We start from the raw sequence: 22629 nt of genomic DNA, 5'->3' as shown, positions 1-22629 counted from the left end.
TTTGAGAAATTTTATTAAAATATCGTCATCAGGCGTTCTTTAGAGGTCAGTATTGGGTCCAACTCTTTTTGGTCTTTACATTCGACTCGATCCTGTATAATATTCGATAGACCTTATTTCATTGGTCAAAACTTCTTTTTCATGTAATTTTCTTTTATAAGAATAAGAATGTGTTGAAAATTGTTTATAAACACAATGTTTTTTCAATTAATGTTAATGAATGAAAATAATAATTAATATTAAGATGGAAATAAGAGAATGATTATAAAAATGGATTTCATAATATATAAAATTGTATTGAACCGAAATAATTTTGTATAGAGAAACTTTGTTTCGATACATTTTTGTTATATAGAATTATATAGTTTGGCAAAAATTTTAGGAAATAAATAGAATATAATGGAAAGTTTACATTTATTCAAACTTGCATATTTTAAAACTTAAATTGCAACAAAATGTTATTTTTCCTAATTTATGTTTTTTAAGCAGCTTTCATTAATGAAAGCTGCTGTGTATATAATAGTTGTGTATATAATAAAGTGTATATAATAATTTGCATACAATTGTATGCAAATTATTATATACACTGAGAAAACTGGAGTATTGGACTAAACATCTGGAGGGTCAAATCGTTGATATTTGAGAGTTAGCTATTGGATAACAATCTAAATGTTCAAATACACCATTGACAGATATTCGTGCCATTTCTCTTGGAGGGAAAATGAGTTTATAACAGAGGGACAAATTAACCATCTTGAGAAATCCCTTCCTTATCCGGCGCGAAATGAATAAATATGGCAACCTAACCCCTAAATTAAATACATAAATTGTCAGAAAAATAATTTCGCGCGCATCAGATCGTACACATTTTCTGCGCAACTTTTAACCCTCAGATATAATGGGAGAGAATATACAAGTAGATTTTCATTATCAATTCAAAACTTATTTTAGAAGGACTATTTAACTCTCTTCATAAGCAAAGGAAACATACACTTTTTGAACCTCTGAATTCGACTCTCCAGTTTTCTCAGTGTAGAGAAATTTCCCTGGTTAAAATTTTGGACTAATTCCGGATTAAATATGGACAGATTAGTACGGATTAGTCCGAAAATTGTACGAAAAAGGTCCGAAAATGATCCGCGCTAGTCTGATATCAATCCGAACGAAAACCTGAATCCGAAAACACTCCTGAGTAATCCTGAATGTCTACGAATTCAGTCCGTTATTATAGTCCGCAACAATCCAAATTTATGACCGGTAAAGAATTCTTCTAAAATAAGTAAGGAATTATCCGATATCAATATGTAAAGAATACGGAATCAATCCGCAACAATCCGAGTTTAATCTAGTACAAAACAATTCATAGTGTGGTAAAATCATATTCCGAAACAAATACGAAACAATCCGAAATATGTATGCTAAGAATCCGGTAATAATCGGCCACCCGAATCATATTATATCCCTGCTAAAAATTTCGGACTAATCCGGGTTAACTCCGGGTATATTAGTGTGGATTAATCCGATAATTGTACGAAAATGATCCGCGTTAATCTAACATCAATCTGAGCGAAATTATAAATCTTAAATCAGTCTGGAGTAATTTTAAATGTCTAACTATGAATTAGGTCCTTAATTATTACGCAATAATCTGAAATTATGTCCGTCAAAAAACTCATCTAAAATAAATACGAAATAATCAAAAATCAGTAAAGAATACGAAATCAGTCCGCAATAATCCGAATTTAATCCAGTTAAAAGATTTAATCCGAAACAAGTATATGGAACAATCTAAAATCTGTGTGCAAAGAATCCGGTAATAGTCAGCGGCAATCCGAATAATATCCGATCAAAACACCCCAGTCCGAAAATAAGTCTTATTATTATAAGAATTTGTAAATTTAGTCAATCCTCCACAATGACGTTTTTCACAATGAAGAATCCTCTATAATGACGGTTCGGTTTAGTTCCAATCTCCGTCACAATGGTGGGATGGCGTTACTTGATTTGATTAAGTTTCAGTGTCGTATTCTTTGGGAGGATAGAAATAAAAAATAAACAAATATAAATGAATCAATTTATTATATTTATAAATATAATATAATATTAATAAATAAATTTATTTATTTAATGCTTATTCTTATATTAAATAATTTAAATGATAATGCATATTATTTTAACTACATTATTCATTTAAATATGTAAATAATTAAAAAGTTTAATTGAGGCCTTGGATCCAATAACTCGCCCGACGCTCGGAGGAACGCGCTAATACCAGTCGGGTAGCAGTGAGTGGCCCAGAGGCGCTCACTGCTCACTGACTGGCAGTTGCGCGTTCCTCCGAGCGTCGGGCGAGTTATTGAATCCAAGGCCTCAATTATATATTAATATAATAATTTTTAATTAATAATAATTGATTCTCTTTCTGTATTTTTACTCAAAAAATTAAAAACATAACCTCAAATTTTTTGCTTCTTAGCCCTCCGTCACACAGCTAGGGACAATAGGTTTGTTCTCGCTAGCTACACCGCTACACTCGAGTGTAACAAGAGTGTAAAACGGAGCATGCGCACTTAAACAATGTACAAAATCTAGCGAGAACGCAAAAGTGTAGAGAAAGTGCACGAAAAAATGAAAAAAAATTAACGCTATCTTAATTGTAAACTGCATACAATCTGTAATATAGTTAGGTTTTATAAATAAATATATGGGTCATTTTATTTAAAACAAGCCACCTTATAAACAATTGCCATTGTGAAGCAATTTTTAAATAATTATTTCTCACATTTATTAAAGCCAAAATTTATTTACTATTAGTGATTTTAAGAGAAAAATTTATCAGTTTTATGATGTTAAAATTTTTTTTTAAATAATAGGATTTATTCCTATTATTCCCTGTAAACTTTATAATGGGCAATTCATGGAAATTTGAGACATTAATTAAATTTTACAAGAATTTCGAAGGTTAAATGTATATGTACCGAGCAGAATTTAATTTTTTCAAATTTTTACACAGTTTAAACTCTGACATCTTTGTAAAATTTAATTAATTTCTTAATTTCAACCGATTTGCTCATTATAATGTTTACAGAGAATAAAACTAGAATTTTTAAGCTTCATTTTCACATAAGTTTCAAGAAAAACGGAAGCGACATGTTTTGAAATATTCTAAAGGTTATCTTTCAAACTTAATTTTTTTCATAAATTCTATTATTTTTTAAAAAATATGTTTACCATCATAAAATTAAGAAATTTTTTTTTAAATTCTATGTAAATAAAGTTTGGTTTTAATAAATGGGAAAATAATTATTTAAAAATTGCTTTACAATGTTAATTGTTTATAATGTGGTACTTTATATAAATATTAACAAAATAAGAATTGCTTACTAATAATTTTACAAATTAAAAGTCACTAAGAAATATATTATAATTTTATGTTCATAAAATAATTAATGCATTTTAAATAAAATGTCCATTTACCGCCATTTTAATCAGAACACTCAATTACACTCGCTCGCAATCGGGTGTAATAAAATAGGGAAAAGTGCACGGGCTTCTAGGGAGTTAGGTGTACCCTATTGCGTCACTTCTGGTAACGAGAACGCCGTAGTGTACACTTTTGTACAAAGTGTAGAAAGTGTAGCTAGCGAGAACAAACCTATTAAGTGTGACAAAATAAACGTAAGTAATTATAAATGAAAAATCAATACCTAATGACTTCTTTTTAAACTTTTATTTAAATAATAGTTGGTCGAAGCGTGCGTAAAAAATAATCATGAATATATAAGTTTAAGTTGTTAAAAACTTTTAATAAATTACTCTAACCTCACATAACCTCCAATTCGTTGTATTGTTTTGGATTATTTATATCATTGTAATTAATAATTCAAATGAACTATTAATGATTTGAATCACTATTATGAAAATTCGATATTTAAAGTGCGAATGGTGCAGGTTATGTTGTCAATTTTCTTAGATTTCACAATAAATATTGACACTTACAAAATTTTCAAGGAACCGGAATTTTTTTTAAGTGTAGCATTGTAAATTTTTATTATGACATAAAATAATTTTATTATTTTTTTAAAGGTATAAATAACAATATGCTGACTCGCCAAAGATTTAATGCAACAAAACTCCTCGAGGTTGAAAAAAATACATCAGGAGAAAATTCTTCATCAAATGATGAAAAAGATCACTTGAATTATTCCGAACATGACACGAAATCTAGTTTCTCAGACTATTCAGGAAATTCTGAGACCTTGGACGATGATGATTGGTAAAATTATTTTATTTATACTTTTTGTACTTTAAATATAACTTAAAAAATATTTATAAAACAAAACTTGAAAATAAATGTTACATAAATGAATTTTACAGGGTTCCTGATAACAGTAGCGCGAAACACAAAAAGCAACTTGCACCAAACAAAGGTGCTTCTAAATTGTAAGTTTTTTGAAATTTTCCTTATTTGACAATTCTACACGGAAAAAAATAGTGTGCTAAAAACACACATAGCGAACTGTTGCGTATATTGCACGCACACTACCATGCGTGATTTGCTTGGAATCCATCCTATTGTCGCATGGTGTTGTAGTAAAAGCCATGGCTCATGTGGCTTTTGCTAAGGCACCATGCAAAAATAGGATGGATTCCAACCCAGTAAAAAAAAAAGTATTCAGAATAGAGAAAAAGTATTGGTGGAGACGTTCGGTGAATGCGTTTTCGCGACAAAACCGTATTGGTGGGTCACGGTGAATACATTTCGCTTACCGTGAATACTTTTTTTAAAAACTTTCGATTTAAAGATTCCTAAGCAAAGTTGAGAATATTTATAAAGAGCGTAAGTGACCTGAAGTATAAAAATGACTATTGCGAGAAGGAAATAAGAAATTTAAAAAAAAACGAAAAATTAAATGTGACAAACAGATTGTCAAATGTTGATCAATTACCATATGCTTTTCTGTGCCTACAACGTATGATGATTAAAAGGAACTTTGACGTTACCGGCGGAACTTACTGTTTCACATACATTTACTTGGATTTCTCAAGTTTCTGTCGGTATCGTCAATGTTCCTTTTCATCATCATACGCTGTAGGTTTGTCACATTTAATTTTTCGTTTTTTCTCAAAATTTCTTATTTCCTTCTCGCAATCGTCATTTTTATACTTCAGATCACTTACGCTCTTTATAAATATTCTCAACTTTGCTTAGGAATCTTTAAATCGAGAGTATAAAAAAAAAGTATTCACGGTAAGCGAAATGTATTCACCGTGACCCACCAATACGGTTTTGTCGCGAAAACGCATTCACCGAACGTCTCCACCAATACTTTTTCTCTATTCTGAATACTTTTTTTTTTACTGGGAAGCAAATCACGCATGGTAGTGTGCGTGAATATACCCAACGTGCGTGCAATATACACAACAGTTTCGCTCATGTGTTTTTAGCACACTATTTTTTTCCGTGTAATAAACGGTTTTTTAAATTTATTAATATAATTTTGAAATATAGACTGTTGATTATATTTATGTAATTTTAAATTAATAATAATGACATTTTGTCTCTTTCCGATTATTTTTTTATCAATTATTATTATTATTTTATTGTAGGTACTTAAAAGACAATTTTTTTGCGTAGTTTTATAAATTTATGCTTAAAATTAATATTCATTTTTAATAATTAAACTTTAATTTTTTACAGAACGCAAAATAATGTCCTTGTTAAAAAAAATCAAAAAAATTGGATAATTCGAAGCGAGCTACTTCCAATTGCGATACTTCGTCTAATGCATCGAAAAATCCAGCTGTTGAGGCGTTTTACTTAGGTAAAGATAACGAAACTAAATGGAATAAAGAACCTCCTTCAAAAAATCAAAGGACTAGAGCAAAAAACATTGTTAATTTCTCTGCTGGAGTAAAAGGTGATGCTCAGAACTGTACGACACCAATTGAAATATAGAATTTATTTTTTACCGAAGAAATAATGAACGAAATTGTAATGTGTACAAATATTCGATTGCGTCATATGCGAAATAATAAACAAACCGGAAAAGTAAATGAGAATACAAAGCTACAATTGAACTCAGCGCTATTTGGAATATTGTATATGGCTGGTGTCCTTCAAATGTCCCATGTAAATACTGAAGAACTTTGGACTATTGATAATACAGCACCACAATTTTTTCGATTAGTTATGAGCAAAAATCGATTTGCTGTTTTACTGCAGGCTCTACGTTTTGACGACAATATTGAAACGAGGGAAGAGAGACGTGCTCTTGACAAACTGGCACCTATCCGGAAAATATTCGAGGATTTCAATAAACGATTACCTGAATTATACACACCTGGAGAAACCTGTACTATCGATGAAATGTTACAATCTTTTAGAGGCAGGTGCCCGTTCAGACAGTATATCCCCAGCAAACAGGCAAAATATGGAATCAAAATATTTAATCTTGCCGATGCTGATACATTTTATACTATAAAATTGGAAGTATATCTCGGAGTACAACCTAATGGGCCATTCTACGTTGATAATAAGCCGAGTAATGTAGTCAAAAGGTTGGTTATCCCGATTGCAAACTCAAATAGAAATGTAACATTCGATAACTGGTTTACATCTTTTCCACTAATTGAAGAGCTTCTTTATGATTATAATTTGACTATCGTGGGTACTGTGAAAAGAAACAAACGAGAGCTTCCACCGATTTTCGTGCAAACTAAAAAGAGGGCTATTAAATCAACTCTCTTTGGTTTTTGAAAAAATACTGTACTTGTCTCCTACGTTCCAAAAAGAAACAAATCAGTCGTTTTAGTTTCCACTTTGCACGACACGGGTGAAATTGATACTTCATCTGGAGAAAAATTGCTACCAGAAATAATTTCTTTTTACAATTCAATAAAGGGTGGTGTTGATGTGGTCGACAAACTTTCAGCTCAGTATAGTGTTGCTCGAGATACTAATAGATGGCCACTTGTATTATTTTTTTCCCTTCTAAATGTTGCAGGAATCAACAGCTTTGTTATTCATTCTCTGAATTCCGCAGAAGAAATGAAGAGGAGAATATTTTTGAAAAATTTGGCCCATGAATTGGTTAAACCACAAATAGTACAAAGGTTGTCAATTAGAGCACTTCCACTTAATCTAAGACAGGACATGTTACAGTACCTGGGAGTAGAAGATGATACAAATAACAACAATTCATCTAAATGCATTTACTGTCCTAAAAAGAAAAATCGATTCTCTAAAAGTAGCTGCATTGGATGTTCTTCAAAAATTTGAACATACTATTAAACATACTATTAAAGTATGTCACAAATGTTTTAAAAAATTTTCAATTTTTGAGTAGATTTTATTATGATGAAAAAGTTTTAAGTTGTTTTAAAGTTTTAAATTTATGAAACAGAAATTAAATATCATTAAATGATAACTAAAAGTTAAATTTCATTGAAACTTTTAAATTAATTTGTAATAAAACGATGACTAAAGGTGCGTTATGTATTAAAAATACTTGATAAATGTGATACATATAAGTTAATGATTTTTGGATATTTATACACGGAAAAAATTAGTCGCTGAAGTTTTCAGCTACTAATTGAAGACTCTCGGATATGGAAAAAAACTTTACGGACTTTTTGAAATACTCTTCGCTTTTAGCAAAAATTCTCTGAAAAAAGTTGAGGACTTTTTATAAACCTAGTAGCGGAAAATAGTCGTAGAATTATTGTAACACTTGGATAGAAATTTTCGTCGACGAGTCGCGGAAAATGATGCGCAGAAAAGATGCGCAAACTCTCAGGCGGTAAACGTCACGTGAAATAATTTTGACTGACTTTGTTTACGTATTTTTTATTTATTTATTTTTATTTTTCTTTATTTATTTTTTATTTATTTATTTTTTTTATTTTTTTCTTAGCGATGTCAAATCAATTATTAAATAACAAAATTATAAAAAATAAAACAGTTTGTACAGGTATCATTACTTTTCAATGAGAAAGTGACTATTTTTATTTTCATTGGTATCGCGCACCTTTACGATGGAGGAGTTTGAAAATCCGGTAAGAAATTTAAAATAATTTGTGACAATTAAATACCAACTTTAAATGAATATTTTGTTTCATCAAAAAATATAATCACTCTCGAGCTTATTTCATTATAATTAAATTGTAAATAATACTTTTAATACGCGCATTATAAATTTATAGAAATTGTAGAATTATATTTTAATATTTATTTACATATTTTATATTCAAAATTTTTAGGATTGTTGATTATGAATTATTATAATTTATTATTGATTATTATAATAATATATAATATATCAAATCATATTATTCAAAATAATTAAAAACATAATAACATACAATAATATAAAATATAATTATTAATCGTTAAAGAAGTTTTTACAGTAATTAACAGAAAAAAATTTGTTTGGTTTAATTATTATTTTCATTAAATATTATAATTCTTCTATACATGTGATAAATTAAAAATAATAAAATGGAAATAAGTGTAAAATAGTCCTTAACGCATACTGAAATACTCTTTAAAATTCTAGAATATGTTGAGCAGAAATATTTGAGATTTATAATTTTCAAAATATTGCACTTTTTCTCGCAAGCGGTAAAGAAATGTTTCATTTATTATATAAGGACGATGAAAAAGTAGATTTGTAGCGTGCGAAACTGCGAAAGCGTAGGGTAATATATGCGTGTTAGTGTTAGTTATTTAGTTTGACGTAGGAAATTAGTGTTTAAATAGTGTTCGATTACATGTGATAAGTGTCGTGATTATGTATAAATGTACGAGTGTAATTAAATATAAGGCATAATAAGAATAAAATAAATAAGAACTGAAAGAATTTTTTTTTTCATTGGTCGGCCGAATTTTTCATTTTCCGCGACTATCGATGAAAGTTTAGAATACTATAAAACAAGATTTCCGCGACTGTCGCCAAATCGTTCGCGCGCCGGCTGTGTTTTCATTTTCCGCGACTGACGCTGAAAGTTTCGAATCCTTTTTCTAAATTCTCTTCGAATGTAGTTTATTTTTCCTGCAACCTGTTAATATGATTTTTAAAACTCAGTGATTTTAAAAATTTAAATACTTTCCACTAAATCTGAGAGTCTTTTACAAAGTCGCGGAAAATTTCAGCAACTAATTTTTTCCGTGTAAGCTAGTATTTAAAACACTGAAACTAAACAGAATTACTATTTCCAAAAAATATCATTGTCACAATATCGTTCTTATTTTGTATTATTTGTATGTTTTTCGTAATAAAACTGAATGTATAATTCGAAAATATCCAGATGATTTTATTTATTTTTAAATTAAAATTATACTGCTTGATTTAATTATTTATTATCATAAATTGCAAATGTTTAATAAGATTATGGTAGGAAAATGTAAGTAATTTAAGTCAACTCACTTAGAATTTTAATTTAAACTTTAAAATATTTATTGATTTAGTAATATTAATTTGTTATTGATTAAAAATTATTTTTTAACTTTATTAAGAGGAATCAAAATTTTATTTGAAATTGGAATAAGAATTTAAAACGAATCAGTAAATATTTACAAATTTATACTATAACCTCTAAAAGTACTGATTCAAACATGTGCGGCAACGTCACATCATTTTTACATGGAGAGGGATTCTCTTACTGCGAGTGTAATGTCGTAATTTTTTCCCATGTGTGTGACGGAGGGTTAGGTACCTTTCCTCAGAGCGTGACACATATTGTATTAATTATTATAATAATTAATATCACAATTACTTTAATATGAATATTATTTACACTTTCCAACGGACAATTAATTAATTTCATAGTTAGCACGTTTAAATAAATAATATACACACATAACATTTTTCTACGAAAATTCTCCCAGTGTGTCCCAAACAATATGTACAGCCCTGAAAAAGTAGTTAGGGGGTGTGACGTAGGCAACCGTCAAAGTGAAGGATAGGAGAAGGGGAAATTTCGGGCTGATCCGTCATTGTGGAGGATTGACTGCACTGAGAGAAGAAAAGCACAGAAACAGAATCCGTACTGTGACAAACACCGGCCGTGTAAAATGCGTGTCAGTGCCCGTTCTTAATTTTATTCAGTTGGTGTCATTCATAGTTCAGATACTATGCTCAAGCAGCGCGGCGGCGGTACGAACTAATTAGTACAGGATCTGTTTCATAGTGACCGACAGATACTGTACTTCTAAACAGTAGCATTTGAAGTACAACATCTGTACCTCAAGCCACAGTCAAAATCCGTTTCACATTTTAGCACAACACCTATTACACAGTGGCACTGCTGCTGCGTTCAATTGGAGTACAGATGCTGAGCTTTTCCATTTCAGAATCTGTGCTTTTCTTCTCTCAGTGTGTATATACAATCCACAGACAGTTCAAAACAATCCATATTCAATCCAATTCAAAGACTTAATCCGGAATGATTTTGGTATAATATTAAATTTCTATATTAAAAACAATTTGTATTAAATGCAGATAAATTCAAACTATAATTATAATTTCGTATGACAAAAACCTGACCAATACCAGATTAATTCCGGATTTAATAATTTCACATTTGCAAGTTGCGTATTATCAGACAAACTTCGGACTAGATCGGACTAATTCCGGATTCACTGGTTATACACAAACCGAATTAAGTTTGAATTTATCCGGACAAATTCTGAGCGACAAAAACCTGTCCATAAGCAGACTGTTTCGGATTAGCTGCCCATTCACTGGTTAAACCAACCGGATTACTTCTGCATTTACTAGTGTCTCTTCATTTGTCCTAAAGAACAAGAAAAATTACCTTTAACTTGATTTAGAATTTTTAACCTATTTGCCCTACATTAATTAAAATAGAATCAGCCATGTGTAACTTGTATAATTATTTTTTTATTAACATTCACTAAATTGTCACTTTTGCGAATCGCCATTTTTAGGAGTAGTCACTTTTGCGAAGCGACATTTTTACGAATTGTCATTTTTGCGAATAGCCATTTTTGCGAAAAGTCATTTTTACGAATTGTCGTTTTTGCGAATTGTCATTTTTGCGAATTGTCAATTTTGCGAATCGCCATTTTTACGAATTGTCACTTTTCCGAAAAGCCATTTTTGCGAATTGTCATTTTTGCGAAAATTACTATAGTAAACTTGTATGTATATATAGATTCACTATAGCATTTTTTGCAAAAATGACAATTCGTATAAAAGACTTCGGAAAAGTGACAATTCGTAAAAATGGCGATTCGCAAAAGTGATAATTCGCAAAAATGACATTTCGCAATAATACACTGAGAAAAATAGAGTTTGAAAAACTGGGAGTCAATATTGAAAAAACTGGACTCAGTCCAGTAAAAGTACATTAATTCATTTCCATGAAGCCTCTTAGGGTGTTGCGTATAGTGTATAGAGGGCCTCAGTTCAAAATTTCACTGTAAAGAGCATTGAAACACAGGCGAAGATTATAAGGCGCGCTGCAGTGTGCATAGTAGAGAAACTGGACTCAGTCCCCTACTTCGAAACTTTCATAATGAGGGAACGCAGGCGCGGAACCTGTCAAAATAAATGGCCGACGCGACGCGAAACGAGTGTTTCCTTTTATTCACTTCGTCAATTTTATATAAAAAAAACAATAACCAATCATTAAAAAAAAGAAAAATATGTTAAATGCACTCTTTATATATTCATATTCATTAATTCACAAGTTTTATTCTTCCCACATCTTCATACTTACAATTAACAACTAAATGCATCGGAAAATCTTACAATCATACGGGATTGAACACCTACCTAACCATACAACTAAATATACGCATAATTATAAATCGCACGCTTTTACATTAAGCCTCTCGGCTACGCAATCGATGGCGGAAATTTCCTATTTAAGAAACATCCCAGGCGGAAAAGTCGGACGAACGTCGGAGTTTACAACCGGCTGGGATCCGCGCCCGTACAGACCGCAAGTACCCAGTGAGAAATTGCCAATAGACTTTAATCGGTCCAATATCGGTCCAATATTGGTTGCCGTGCTGGGCGCCGATTGACTCCCAATATTGGACCAATATGGGCTGATGCTTGGGATGTAACGGCATCGCCAATCATCGGTTGTCAATATTGGTCCAATATTGGCCGAATATTGGCAACCAAGAGAAAAAAATTTTTTTAAATAAATTTTTTTTAATTAAATAATAATAATAAAAAATTAATGTTTATAATTTTTGTTTAATATATTTATTTGTTTTAATTATTTATTTTTAATAATTCATGTAAATAATAAATAATTTATTATTTATAAATTATAATTATTTAAAAATGCAGCAGCTATTAGAAAATAGCATTCTGCAAAAAAATTCTATCATTGAAAAATCAATGATAGGCGAGAGAAATCCGCGTCTTTAAATAGATTCGCAGATGATAGACAAGAGATACCCGCGTCATTAAACGGATTCGCAGATATACTCTGGTCTCGCGACGAATCTCTCGATACTTATATACACTGGAGTCGCCGTGTCAGTTGCGAGAACGGTTACAGCGTCCCTCTTGCGGCAGAGATAAGAATTGTCACGTAAACTGCTAAATCGCTTTACCGACCGCCTTATTATACCCGCAGTTTACGTGACAATTCTTATCTCTGCCGCAAGAGGGACGCTGTAACCGTTCTCGCAACTGACACGGCGACTCCAGTGTATATAAGTATCGAGAGATTCGTCGCGAGACCAGAGTATATCTGCGAATCCGTTTAATGACGCGGGTATCTCTTGTCTATCATCTGCGAATCTATTTAAAGACGCGGATTTCTCTCGCCTATCATAGATTTTTCAATGATAGAATTTTTTTGCAGAATGCTATTTTCTAATAGCTGCTGCATTTTTAAATTATTATAATTTATAAATAATAAATTATTTATTATTTACATGAATTATTAAAAATAAATAATTAAACAAATAAATATATTAAACAAAAATTATAAACATTAATTTTTTATTATTATTATTTAATTAAAAAAAATTTATTTAAAAAATTTTTTTTCTCTTGGTTGCCAATATTCGGCCAATATTGGACCAATATTGACAACCGATGATTGGCGATGCCGTTACATCCCAAGCATCAGCCCATATTGGTCCAATATTGGGAGCCTTTATTGGACCGATGATCGGTCTCTTGGCTCCCAATATTGGACCGATATTGGACCGGTGAGAAATTTCTCACTGGGTACCGACGGTCTGTACCGATTCGGATCTGAAAAAGCAACCGGCGCGGTACAGATTATGCTCCGACTGTCGGAACCGTCTTCCCACTATTGTCAGTACTGGCTCGGTACTGGATTTCTTCCGCCGGCGGATCTTATTCTTCTGCGGCGTCGGAAGAATGACGGATATGTTAAGTCTGTACTGGCTCGGTGCTGGGCCGGATCCGACTGCGGATGTCGTCATTTATTGTCACATTATAAATTAAATAATTATTACAAGTAATTGCATTATTTTAGAAAATAATTATTAATAAATGAATCTAATCAATATATTAAGTAATTATTTATTGAGACTTTTTTAAAAATTAAATAATTAAAAAAATTCGTTATTAATTAATATTATATATTATTAATTAACATTAATATTATTGAGAATTAATAATAAATTATTAATATTAATAATAATATTAATTAATAATATCTCAATAATAATTGAATAATTGTTTCTCAATATAATAATATTGAACGTAATAATATTAATAATTTTAATTAATATCTTAATAATAATAAATTTATTATTATTGACATGTTAATTAAAATTATTAATATTATTACGTTCAATATTATTATATTGAAAAACAATTATTCAATATAATATGTATTATATAATAATAAAAATATAACAAGTTTCTTTTTTAACGAAATATTGAAATAGTCCTAAATATACATTCAATAAAGTATTGAAAATATAGCGGTATCATTGACGCGTAGTAATTCTGCAAGTTTTATTTGAGCTAGTGACACTTGAGAGTATTTAAGATTTGAGAGTCCCATGCGAGCGTAGCATAGTGGTTAGCGTGCGAGATTTCGGTGCGTAAATATTCGGTTAGGCGTAGGTTCGTACCCCCAAGCGTTAGGATTTTTCAAATGTCTATGTAATAAAAAATTGCGTTTAAGTGTATAAAAAAAGAAAAAAAATGTGTAAAGTGAACTGTCAATGAATTGTCATCAGTATTTATCTTTTGCAATTAATTATTATTTTTTTTATTGATATTTGTTGAAATTATCATTTGGATCCGATCCGGTTGTCAGTTGGTAGAATGCCAGCGCTCGGCTGGCTATTAAATGGAAAATCCACGGTCGGTAGAGTGCCAGGTCCCAGCCGGTTGAATTATACACGGAACGGCTTCTCCCGGCCGGTCAGCGGGCGGTAGAATGCCAGTTCCGAGCCGGTTGCCAGCGCGCTCCTGGCCTAGTCACTATTCGGTAGAATGCCCGTTCACATTCGGTTGGCAGGCGGTTCCGAGCCAGTACAGTTACACCGGCGTCAGTACGGGCTAGGATCCGCGCCGGTTGGAAATTTCCGCCTGGGATCCCTTACCAATGAAATAAATTAGATCATGCGTGGATTTTACTTTGTAATTAATGTAAGTATGGATGTCAACAGTATTCATAATATTGAATAAACAATATTGTCAACTAGTTTAAATTTGATACGGTTATTAGAATTTAATAATAAATAAATAAAAAACATTAATTTTTTCTTAATAACCTTGAAACCTTTTTTAAGTTTGACAGTTCTCATGGTAAATTTGATTATTCTTTTTTTTTCGTGTACAAAATAGTGAATTGACCTTGAATGAAATGTATAATTAATTATTCTCACAGCAATATTTAATAATTTAATGAACTTAACTGCACTGCATAATAGTTGAGAGTAGTAAGAGTAAGTGAAACGGTAAGATAAGTGAACGACCATTAGTGTGAGAGAGAGAGAGAATAACTTATGGTTTTCGAGTAGGTATCTACTTTATGTGCACGGCGTTCATTTTTCGAAAGAACTGGACTGAGTACTATTTGTTCAATATTCGGTTTTATTATTGACTTGTGTTTTGTACACTGCCGCGTTCTTTTAACAATTACATGAGAAAGTAATTTCTCATTCCAATTTTTTATACTCTTATTCCCTCTTAGACTATGTAAACAGTCTTGTTTAAGCTGATGAATGGGATAACTTGTGTTGAGTCCCAAACTGTTCAGCTATGAAACTTCTAATACTATAGTGTGTACCTGTCACATATTATTCTATAAAGGAGTACTACACTGACTGCATAAATCATTTTTCCATTTTTCTCCGTGCATAATGGCTAAGATCCTGCTGGTGCCCTCGTAAATTTCCATAACATTGTGATAGGATTTCTGGAAAAATGTCACTTAATGTTTATTTCAGGTGCTTTGAAATGTAATTTAATGCATTCTGAACTAAAGTTTTTTAATAAAAAAATTTTTTTTTTGAAACTTAGATAAGTTTTTGTGCAGGGCAACCGTAAGGGTATAGAACGGGGCCCCTGCAGGTGCCCTCGTGGATTTCTCCTCATGGATCTTCCACGAGAGCCCCCAACGGGGGCCTCGGAGCTGTGGGGCACGAACGTGGCTTTTTCCACACGGGAAACCTTAATTTTCGTCCTTATTACCTTTCGGTTTACAACTCGGCTTCACAAACTTTAGGAATGATTTCAAGTAATGCTAAACACTTTAAAGATATATAAAAGTTCTTAAAGTCCTTTTTAATTCACTTTTTCGATCTGAAACTGAATATGTACCACATATATGGGATCCGCATTTCGAAAAGGATATAGAGTACCTTGAGAAAATACAAAACCGTTTCTTAAAATACTGCTACACGGAGAAAAATGGAAAAATGATTTATGCAGTCAGTGTAGTACTCCTTTATAGAATAATATGTGACAGGTACACACTATAGTATTAGAAGTTTCATAGCTGAACAGTTTGGGACTCAACACAAGTTATCCCATTCATCAGCTTAAACAAGACTGTTTATATAGTCTAAGAGGGAATAAGAGTATAAAAAATTGGAATGAGAAATTACTTTCTCATGTAATTGTTAAAAGAACGCGGCAGTGTACAAAACACAAGTCAATAATAGAAGCGAATATTGAACAAATAGTACTCAGCCCAGTTCTTTCGAAAAATGAACGCCGTGCACATAAAGTAGATACCTACTCGAAAACCACAAGTTATTCTCTCTCTCTCTCTCTCTCTCTCTAATGGTCGTTCACTTATCTTACCGTTTCACTTACTCTTACTACTCTCAACTATTATGCAGTGCAGTTAAGTTCATTAAATTATTAAATATTGCTGTGAGAATAATTAATTATACATTTCATTCAAGGTCAATTCACTATTTTGTACACGAAAAAAAAAGAATAATCAAATTTACCATGAGAACTGTCAAACTTAAAAAAGGTTTCAAGGTTATTAAGAAAAAATTAATGTTTTTTATTTATTTATTATTAAATTCTAATAACCGTATCAAATTTAAACTAGTTGACAATATTGTTTATTCAATATTATGAATACTGTTGACATCCATACTTACATTAATTACAAAGTAAAATCCACGCATGATCTAATTTATTTCATTGGTAAGGGATGTTTCTTAAATAGGAAATTTCCCCCATCGATTGCGTAGCCGAGAGGCTTAATGTAAAAGCGTGCGATTTATAATTATGCGTATATTTAGTTGTATGGTTAGGTAGGTGTTCAATCCCGTATGATTGTAAGATTTTCCGATGCATTTAGTTGTTAATTGTAAGTATGAAGATGTGGGAAGAATAAAACTTGTGAATTAAGGAATATGAATATATAAAGAGTGCATTTAACATATTTTTCTTTTTTTTAATGATTGGTTATTGTTTTTTTTATATAAAATTGACGAAGTGAATAAAAGGAAACACTCGTTTCGCGTCGCGTCGGCCATTTATTTTGACAGGTTCCGCGCCTGCGTTCCCTCATTGTGAAAATTTCGAAGTAGGGGACTGAGTCCAGTTTCTCTACTATGCACACTGCAGCGCGCCTTATAATCTTCGCCTGTGTTTCAATGCTCTTTACAGTGAAATTTGGAACTAAGGCCCTCTATACACTATACGCAACACCCTAAGAGGCTTGATGGAAATGAATTAATGTACTTTTACTGGACTGAGTCCAGTTTTTTCAATATTGACTCCCAGTTTTTCAAACTCTATTTTTCTCAGTGTATTTTCTTCGACATCACCAATATCTTCAGCGTGCTTACCGTGCAATAGCTTTGCAAGGAATTCAATGTTACCACTCTTCAAAATAGACGCGTTCTTATTCAATGCATATAAACTTTAATAAATAGCATCATCGACTTCCCACAATTAATTGAACGTGTAGATTTCAAAGTACCACGATTGAATGCCAGATTTAACCAAACATTTGTCTTAACTTTGCCTTCGTCCTCCGCCAGTTATCACTCTCCCTTACATCGAATGACTAGTTTGTTTAATGAGAATTTCTCGAACAATACTGAAATCGACTTTTATAATTCTACACTACTCAAATTCAATAATTATTTAAAACACATACAGCCAACTCTCGATAAGACAAACTCGAAGGGAGACAGAAAAAACTTTGAGTTATCGAAAAGTTTGAGTTATCAAATTTTAATAATGCTTATAGGGAATGAACGGGAACCAAGAATTACTTTGACTTACCGAAAAATTTGAGTTATCGCGCTTTGTCTTATCGAGAGTTGACTGTATTTTTATCACTAACACATGTATAAAACAAAGTACTTTTTGATAAACGTATTTAATTGTAAGCACTAGTGCCTGGTATGATCATCTGATTGTAGGCTATGATATTTTGCAAAAAAAATATGTCAAATAATATTAGTTATGATAAAATATGTTTTCAATTAAAATAAATTTCAAATAAATAAACAATTCTTTTTTTACACAAAAGTAAAAATAATATAGGACATTATTATAAGGATCAGAAATGATGATAAATAAAATTTTTGCCTTGAAAAATTAAGAAGAGTGACGTGAAATTGTATTGAACAATGAGGTAGACAACAAGAATGAAAAAAAAGAGTTTCGAAAAGAGAAAATATAATATTGAACGAAGTGAGAAAGAACATAAAAAAAAGAACTTTATGGCCCTCGTGTCTGCCACCCTTCACTTTCACTATAACGCCGACGACGACGACGACGCCCTTCGTATATATCATTAACCCCCGTGTATAGATTTTCCGCGTGCGATTATATTTTCAACCCCAGAAGCTTAACTTTAATTTTACACACTCACTCACTCACACGGAATTTATATCGATATTTATTTCATTATACGAATATAAATCGCATTTTAAACGAATTTCTATTGTCCTACCGCGTTGAAAACAAAAGAAGAAAAAAATTAAATCTAGGATGGAAAATTTCTCATACTCTTTATATATGCTATATAGCAACTGCTGGGGTTTGATAAATTTCGAGATAAGACAAAATCTAGCTAGCTCCATAAACTTTTACGAGATTTTTATTTCTCTTATAAGAAAATAGATATTCTTTTTTTGGCAAAATTTACTAACTTTGCCTTCCCATTAAAAAAAATTCGATACACGGACCGCGGAGTTCGTATACGAGCTCGCAAGCTCGTATGAGAAATATGAGAAATCTCTCATACGAGCCTTTTCCGTAATGAGAATTGTATAGATGCTTGTATACGAGGTGACTTTTAAAGCATTTTTATTAATGTAACACTATTTTAAAGTAAATTTGATAATTCCTTGTTACTCTAACTTACCGACATTAGATATTTCTTGGTTGCGTAAGCACGATTTTGTATTGGCGGTAGAATAAATAAGTTTTCTTCATTACTAATTAATAATATATTATTATTCATTATTTATTATATAAATGTTCTTATATAAAATAATTAAATTTAATACAAAATCGTGCTTACCGCATTCGAGAAATATCTAATGTCGGTAAGTTAGAGTAACAAGGAATTATCAAATTCTAACCTTTTTTCAGTGTGAATAAATTTTTTGAACAAAATTATTCTTTTTTTCTTAAAACTTCATTTCCCTTATGAATTTAGCTTTGTTTTAATTGAGATAATTCATTTCTATTATCTACATTTACTTTAAAATAGTGTTACATTAATAAAAATGCTTTAAAAGTCACCTCGTATCCCTATTGAAAATCCCCATATGGGAAACCACATGGGAAACCACATGGGATCCTATGTCAAAAACCATGTAAAACCCTACTTCCATGAAGGAAACCACGTGGTTTACCATGTGGTTTCCCATGTCAAACCATATGGGAAATTGAGACAGGATTTTAGTTAGGAATAGACATGGGGAATTTGAACAGTTCATCTATGCATAAAACCATATCAAATCCCACATGTTTTTCCCAGTCAAATCCTAAACCGAATCCCATGTGAAAAACAGTATCATTTATTTATAATTATTTTCCCAAGTCAATCCCCAAGTGAAAAACAGTATCATTTATTTATAATGATTTTCCCATGTCAAATCCTAACCCAAATCCCATGTGAAAAACATTATCCGCCTTATTGAATATCCCTACATGGGAATCCACTTGGAATTTTACAAGGGATTTCACATAGGATTTTATATGGGAATTGACATAGGATTTCATGCAAGATTTCACCTAGGATTTAATGAGACATCACATAGTATTTTATTAAAGATCCAATGAAGAAATTTTCAAAGGATTAAAAATTATTTAATAAAAAATTAAATAATATATAGTATTAGTGTTACAAGTCATCAAAAAAGTAAAAAAACGATAATTTGAAACACGTCCTCTCTGCTACAGGTTCTCAGCTTTTATATACTTCCAGAATCGTCTCAACAGCGAGAGAAGTCACTTTCGCCACCTAGCGGTGAAAGTATAGGAGCGACAGTAATCTTTAACATTACTAAAGAAACCATGTGGAATACCACGTAGGATTCCATGTGGTTTCCTACGTGGGGATTTACATGGGATTTTACTTAGGAATTTAAGTAGAAATAAATTCCCAAATGAATTCCTAAGTAAAATCCCATGTAAATCCCCACGTAGGAAACCACATGGAATCCTACGTGGTATTCCACATGGTTTCCTTAGTAATGTTAAAGATTACTGTCGCTCCTATACTTTCACCGCTAGGTGGCGAAAGTGACTTCTCTCGCTGTTGAGACGATTCTGGAAGTATATAAAAGCTGAGAACCTGTAGCAGAGAGGACGTGTTTCAAATTATCGTTTTTTTACTTTTTTGATGACTTGTAACACTAATACTATATATTATTTAATTTTTTATTAAATAATTTTTAATCCTTTGAAAATTTCTTCATTGGATCTTTAATAAAATACTATGTGATGTCTCATTAAATCCTAGGTGAAATCTTGCATAAAATCCTATGTCAATTCCCATATAAAATCCTATGTGAAATCCCTTGTAAAATTCCAAGTGGATTCCCATGTAGGGATATTCAATAAGGCGGATAATGTTTTTCACATGGGATTTGGTTTAGGATTTGACATGGGAAAATAATTATAAATAAATAATACTATTTTTCACTTGGGGATTGACTTGGGAAAATAATTATAAATAAATGATACTGTTTTTCACATGGGATTCGGTTTAGGATTTGACTGGGAAAAACATGTGGGATTTGATATGGTTTTATGCATGGATGAACTGTTCAAATTCCCCATGTCTATTCCTAACTAAAATCCTGTCTCAATTTCCCATATGGTTTGACATGGGAAACTACATGGTAAACCACGTGGTTTCCTTCATGGAAGTAGGGTTTTACATGGTTTTTGACATAGGATCCCATGTGGTTTCCCATGTGGTTTCCCATATGTATTTATCTTAAAGAAATAAACTTTAACATCTTTTCTACACTGAGAAAAGTGGAGAGTCAAATTCAGAGGTTCAAAAAGTGTATGTTTCCTTTGCTTATGAAGAGAGTTAAATAGTCCTTCTAAAATAAATTTTGAATTGATAATGGAAATCTACTTGTATATTCTCTCTCATTATATCTGAGCGTTTAAAGTTGCGCAGAAAATGTGTACGATCTGATGCGCGCGAAATTATTTTTCTGACATTTTATGCGTATTTAATTTAGGGGTTAGGTTGCCATATTTATTCATTTCGCGCCGGATAAGGAAGGGATTTCTTAAGATGGTTAATCTGTCCCTCTGTTAGAGAAATGGCACGAATATCTGTCAATGGTGAATTTGAACATTTAGATTGTTATCCAATAGCTAACTCTCAAATATCAACGATTTGTCCCTCCAGATGTTTAGTCCAATACTCCAGTTTTCTCAGTGTAGATGCAAAAAATTACTTTATTTTTTAAAAAAGCAGCCAAGATATTTTTTTGCATAGAAAAAAAATATTTATAGCAAAGGAATTAAATTAAAAATTTATTAAACTAATTGTTTGTATTCTTAAGAAATTTTTACAACATTTAATAACCTATAAAATTATAGCATTTGATTAAATTTAAATAATTAAAAAGAGTATCAAAAAAGCATGTAATCCTGCGCTCTGTGTCAATTTTTTCCGCAGCAACTAAAGCACATGCATTTCACATGCATGTTTCAGATTCTGCGGTAAGCAGAATTTAAAGTTAAATAATTAAAGTCATTTTATTTTAAATGTATATCTTTTTAGACAATTGTATAAAATATTGTTCAAAATAATTTTTTCAATGTTTTTTAAACACTAATATTTTCTTAAGAAATAAATAATTACACATTTCACGAACGCGCAGCAATTGAAGCACCCGCAGCAATTGACGCACTTACCCTATTTTTAATACTTTCAATTACACAATTCCGAAAACACACACGGAGAGAAATCTGCTGCTAATATTACTCGAAAGAGCACATTACTTAAATTGCTTAACGTTTCTCTTATATTTTTAGCATTGATTCATATACTTATTGTAAAAATACTTTCAATGCAATAAGCATAAGAGACAGTAGCTAATTTTGCACGAAATCTTTATTATAAATACAAAGAGAACGTGCTATAAAAGTATTAGATTCTTCTTATAAGAATCGCTCGAACTCCGACTGATTTTCAGGCGGACTTTATACAACACAATCTTACCTGTGTATACGCACATATAACTCACACACATATATATTTCTCTCTCTCTATATTTGATATTTCTCTGTCCTGTAAAACATTATATATTATATGTAGTATTTAATACTTGTTGCTGTTATAAAAAGATAATATTTATTTAATAGTAAGTATATTAGTTAAAAATTATTGCATTTTTATTCGTGTTTGAATGTATAAGCAACATGTGAAAATTGTTAGGTTATGTTATTGCAAACGTCACCGTGTTGTACGCGTTCCGTTCCTCGAAATCATCCAGAGAAATATATATGTGTGTGAGTTATATGTGCGTATACGCAGGTAAGATTATGTGTTGTATAAAGTCCGCCTGAAAATCAGTCGGAGTTCCAGCGATTCTTATAAGAAGAATTTAATACTTTTATAGCACGTTCTCTTTATATTTATAATAAAGATTTCGTGCAAAATTAGCAGCTGCTTTTTGTTTTTATT

General features: G+C 31.2%; 2 protein-coding genes across 5 annotated transcripts in view; one reads left to right on the top strand and one right to left on the bottom strand.

Moving 5' to 3' along the window:
- Positions 1–22629, bottom strand: part of LOC122500450 (dihydropyrimidinase) — a 345407-nt gene that overhangs the window by 139174 nt on the left and 183604 nt on the right. The window lies entirely within an intron of this gene.
- LOC122500455 lies at positions 3401–8171 on the top strand. The gene is made up of 4 exons (XM_043609394.1): positions 3401–3678; positions 4087–4276; positions 4378–4443; positions 5702–8171. Exons 2-4 carry the CDS (start codon positions 4101–4103, stop codon positions 5823–5825), a joined length of 366 nt encoding a protein of 121 aa, XP_043465329.1. The 5' UTR covers positions 3401–3678; positions 4087–4100; the 3' UTR covers positions 5826–8171.

The sequence above is a fragment of the Leptopilina heterotoma genome, unplaced genomic scaffold, assembly GCF_015476425.1.
Source record: "Leptopilina heterotoma isolate Lh14 unplaced genomic scaffold, ASM1547642v1 Lhet_186, whole genome shotgun sequence".
In the NCBI taxonomy this organism is placed as follows: domain Eukaryota; kingdom Metazoa; phylum Arthropoda; class Insecta; order Hymenoptera; family Figitidae; genus Leptopilina; species Leptopilina heterotoma.
The sequence above is the reverse complement of the archived record's forward strand: the minus strand, read 5'-3'. Positions and strand labels throughout refer to the sequence as shown.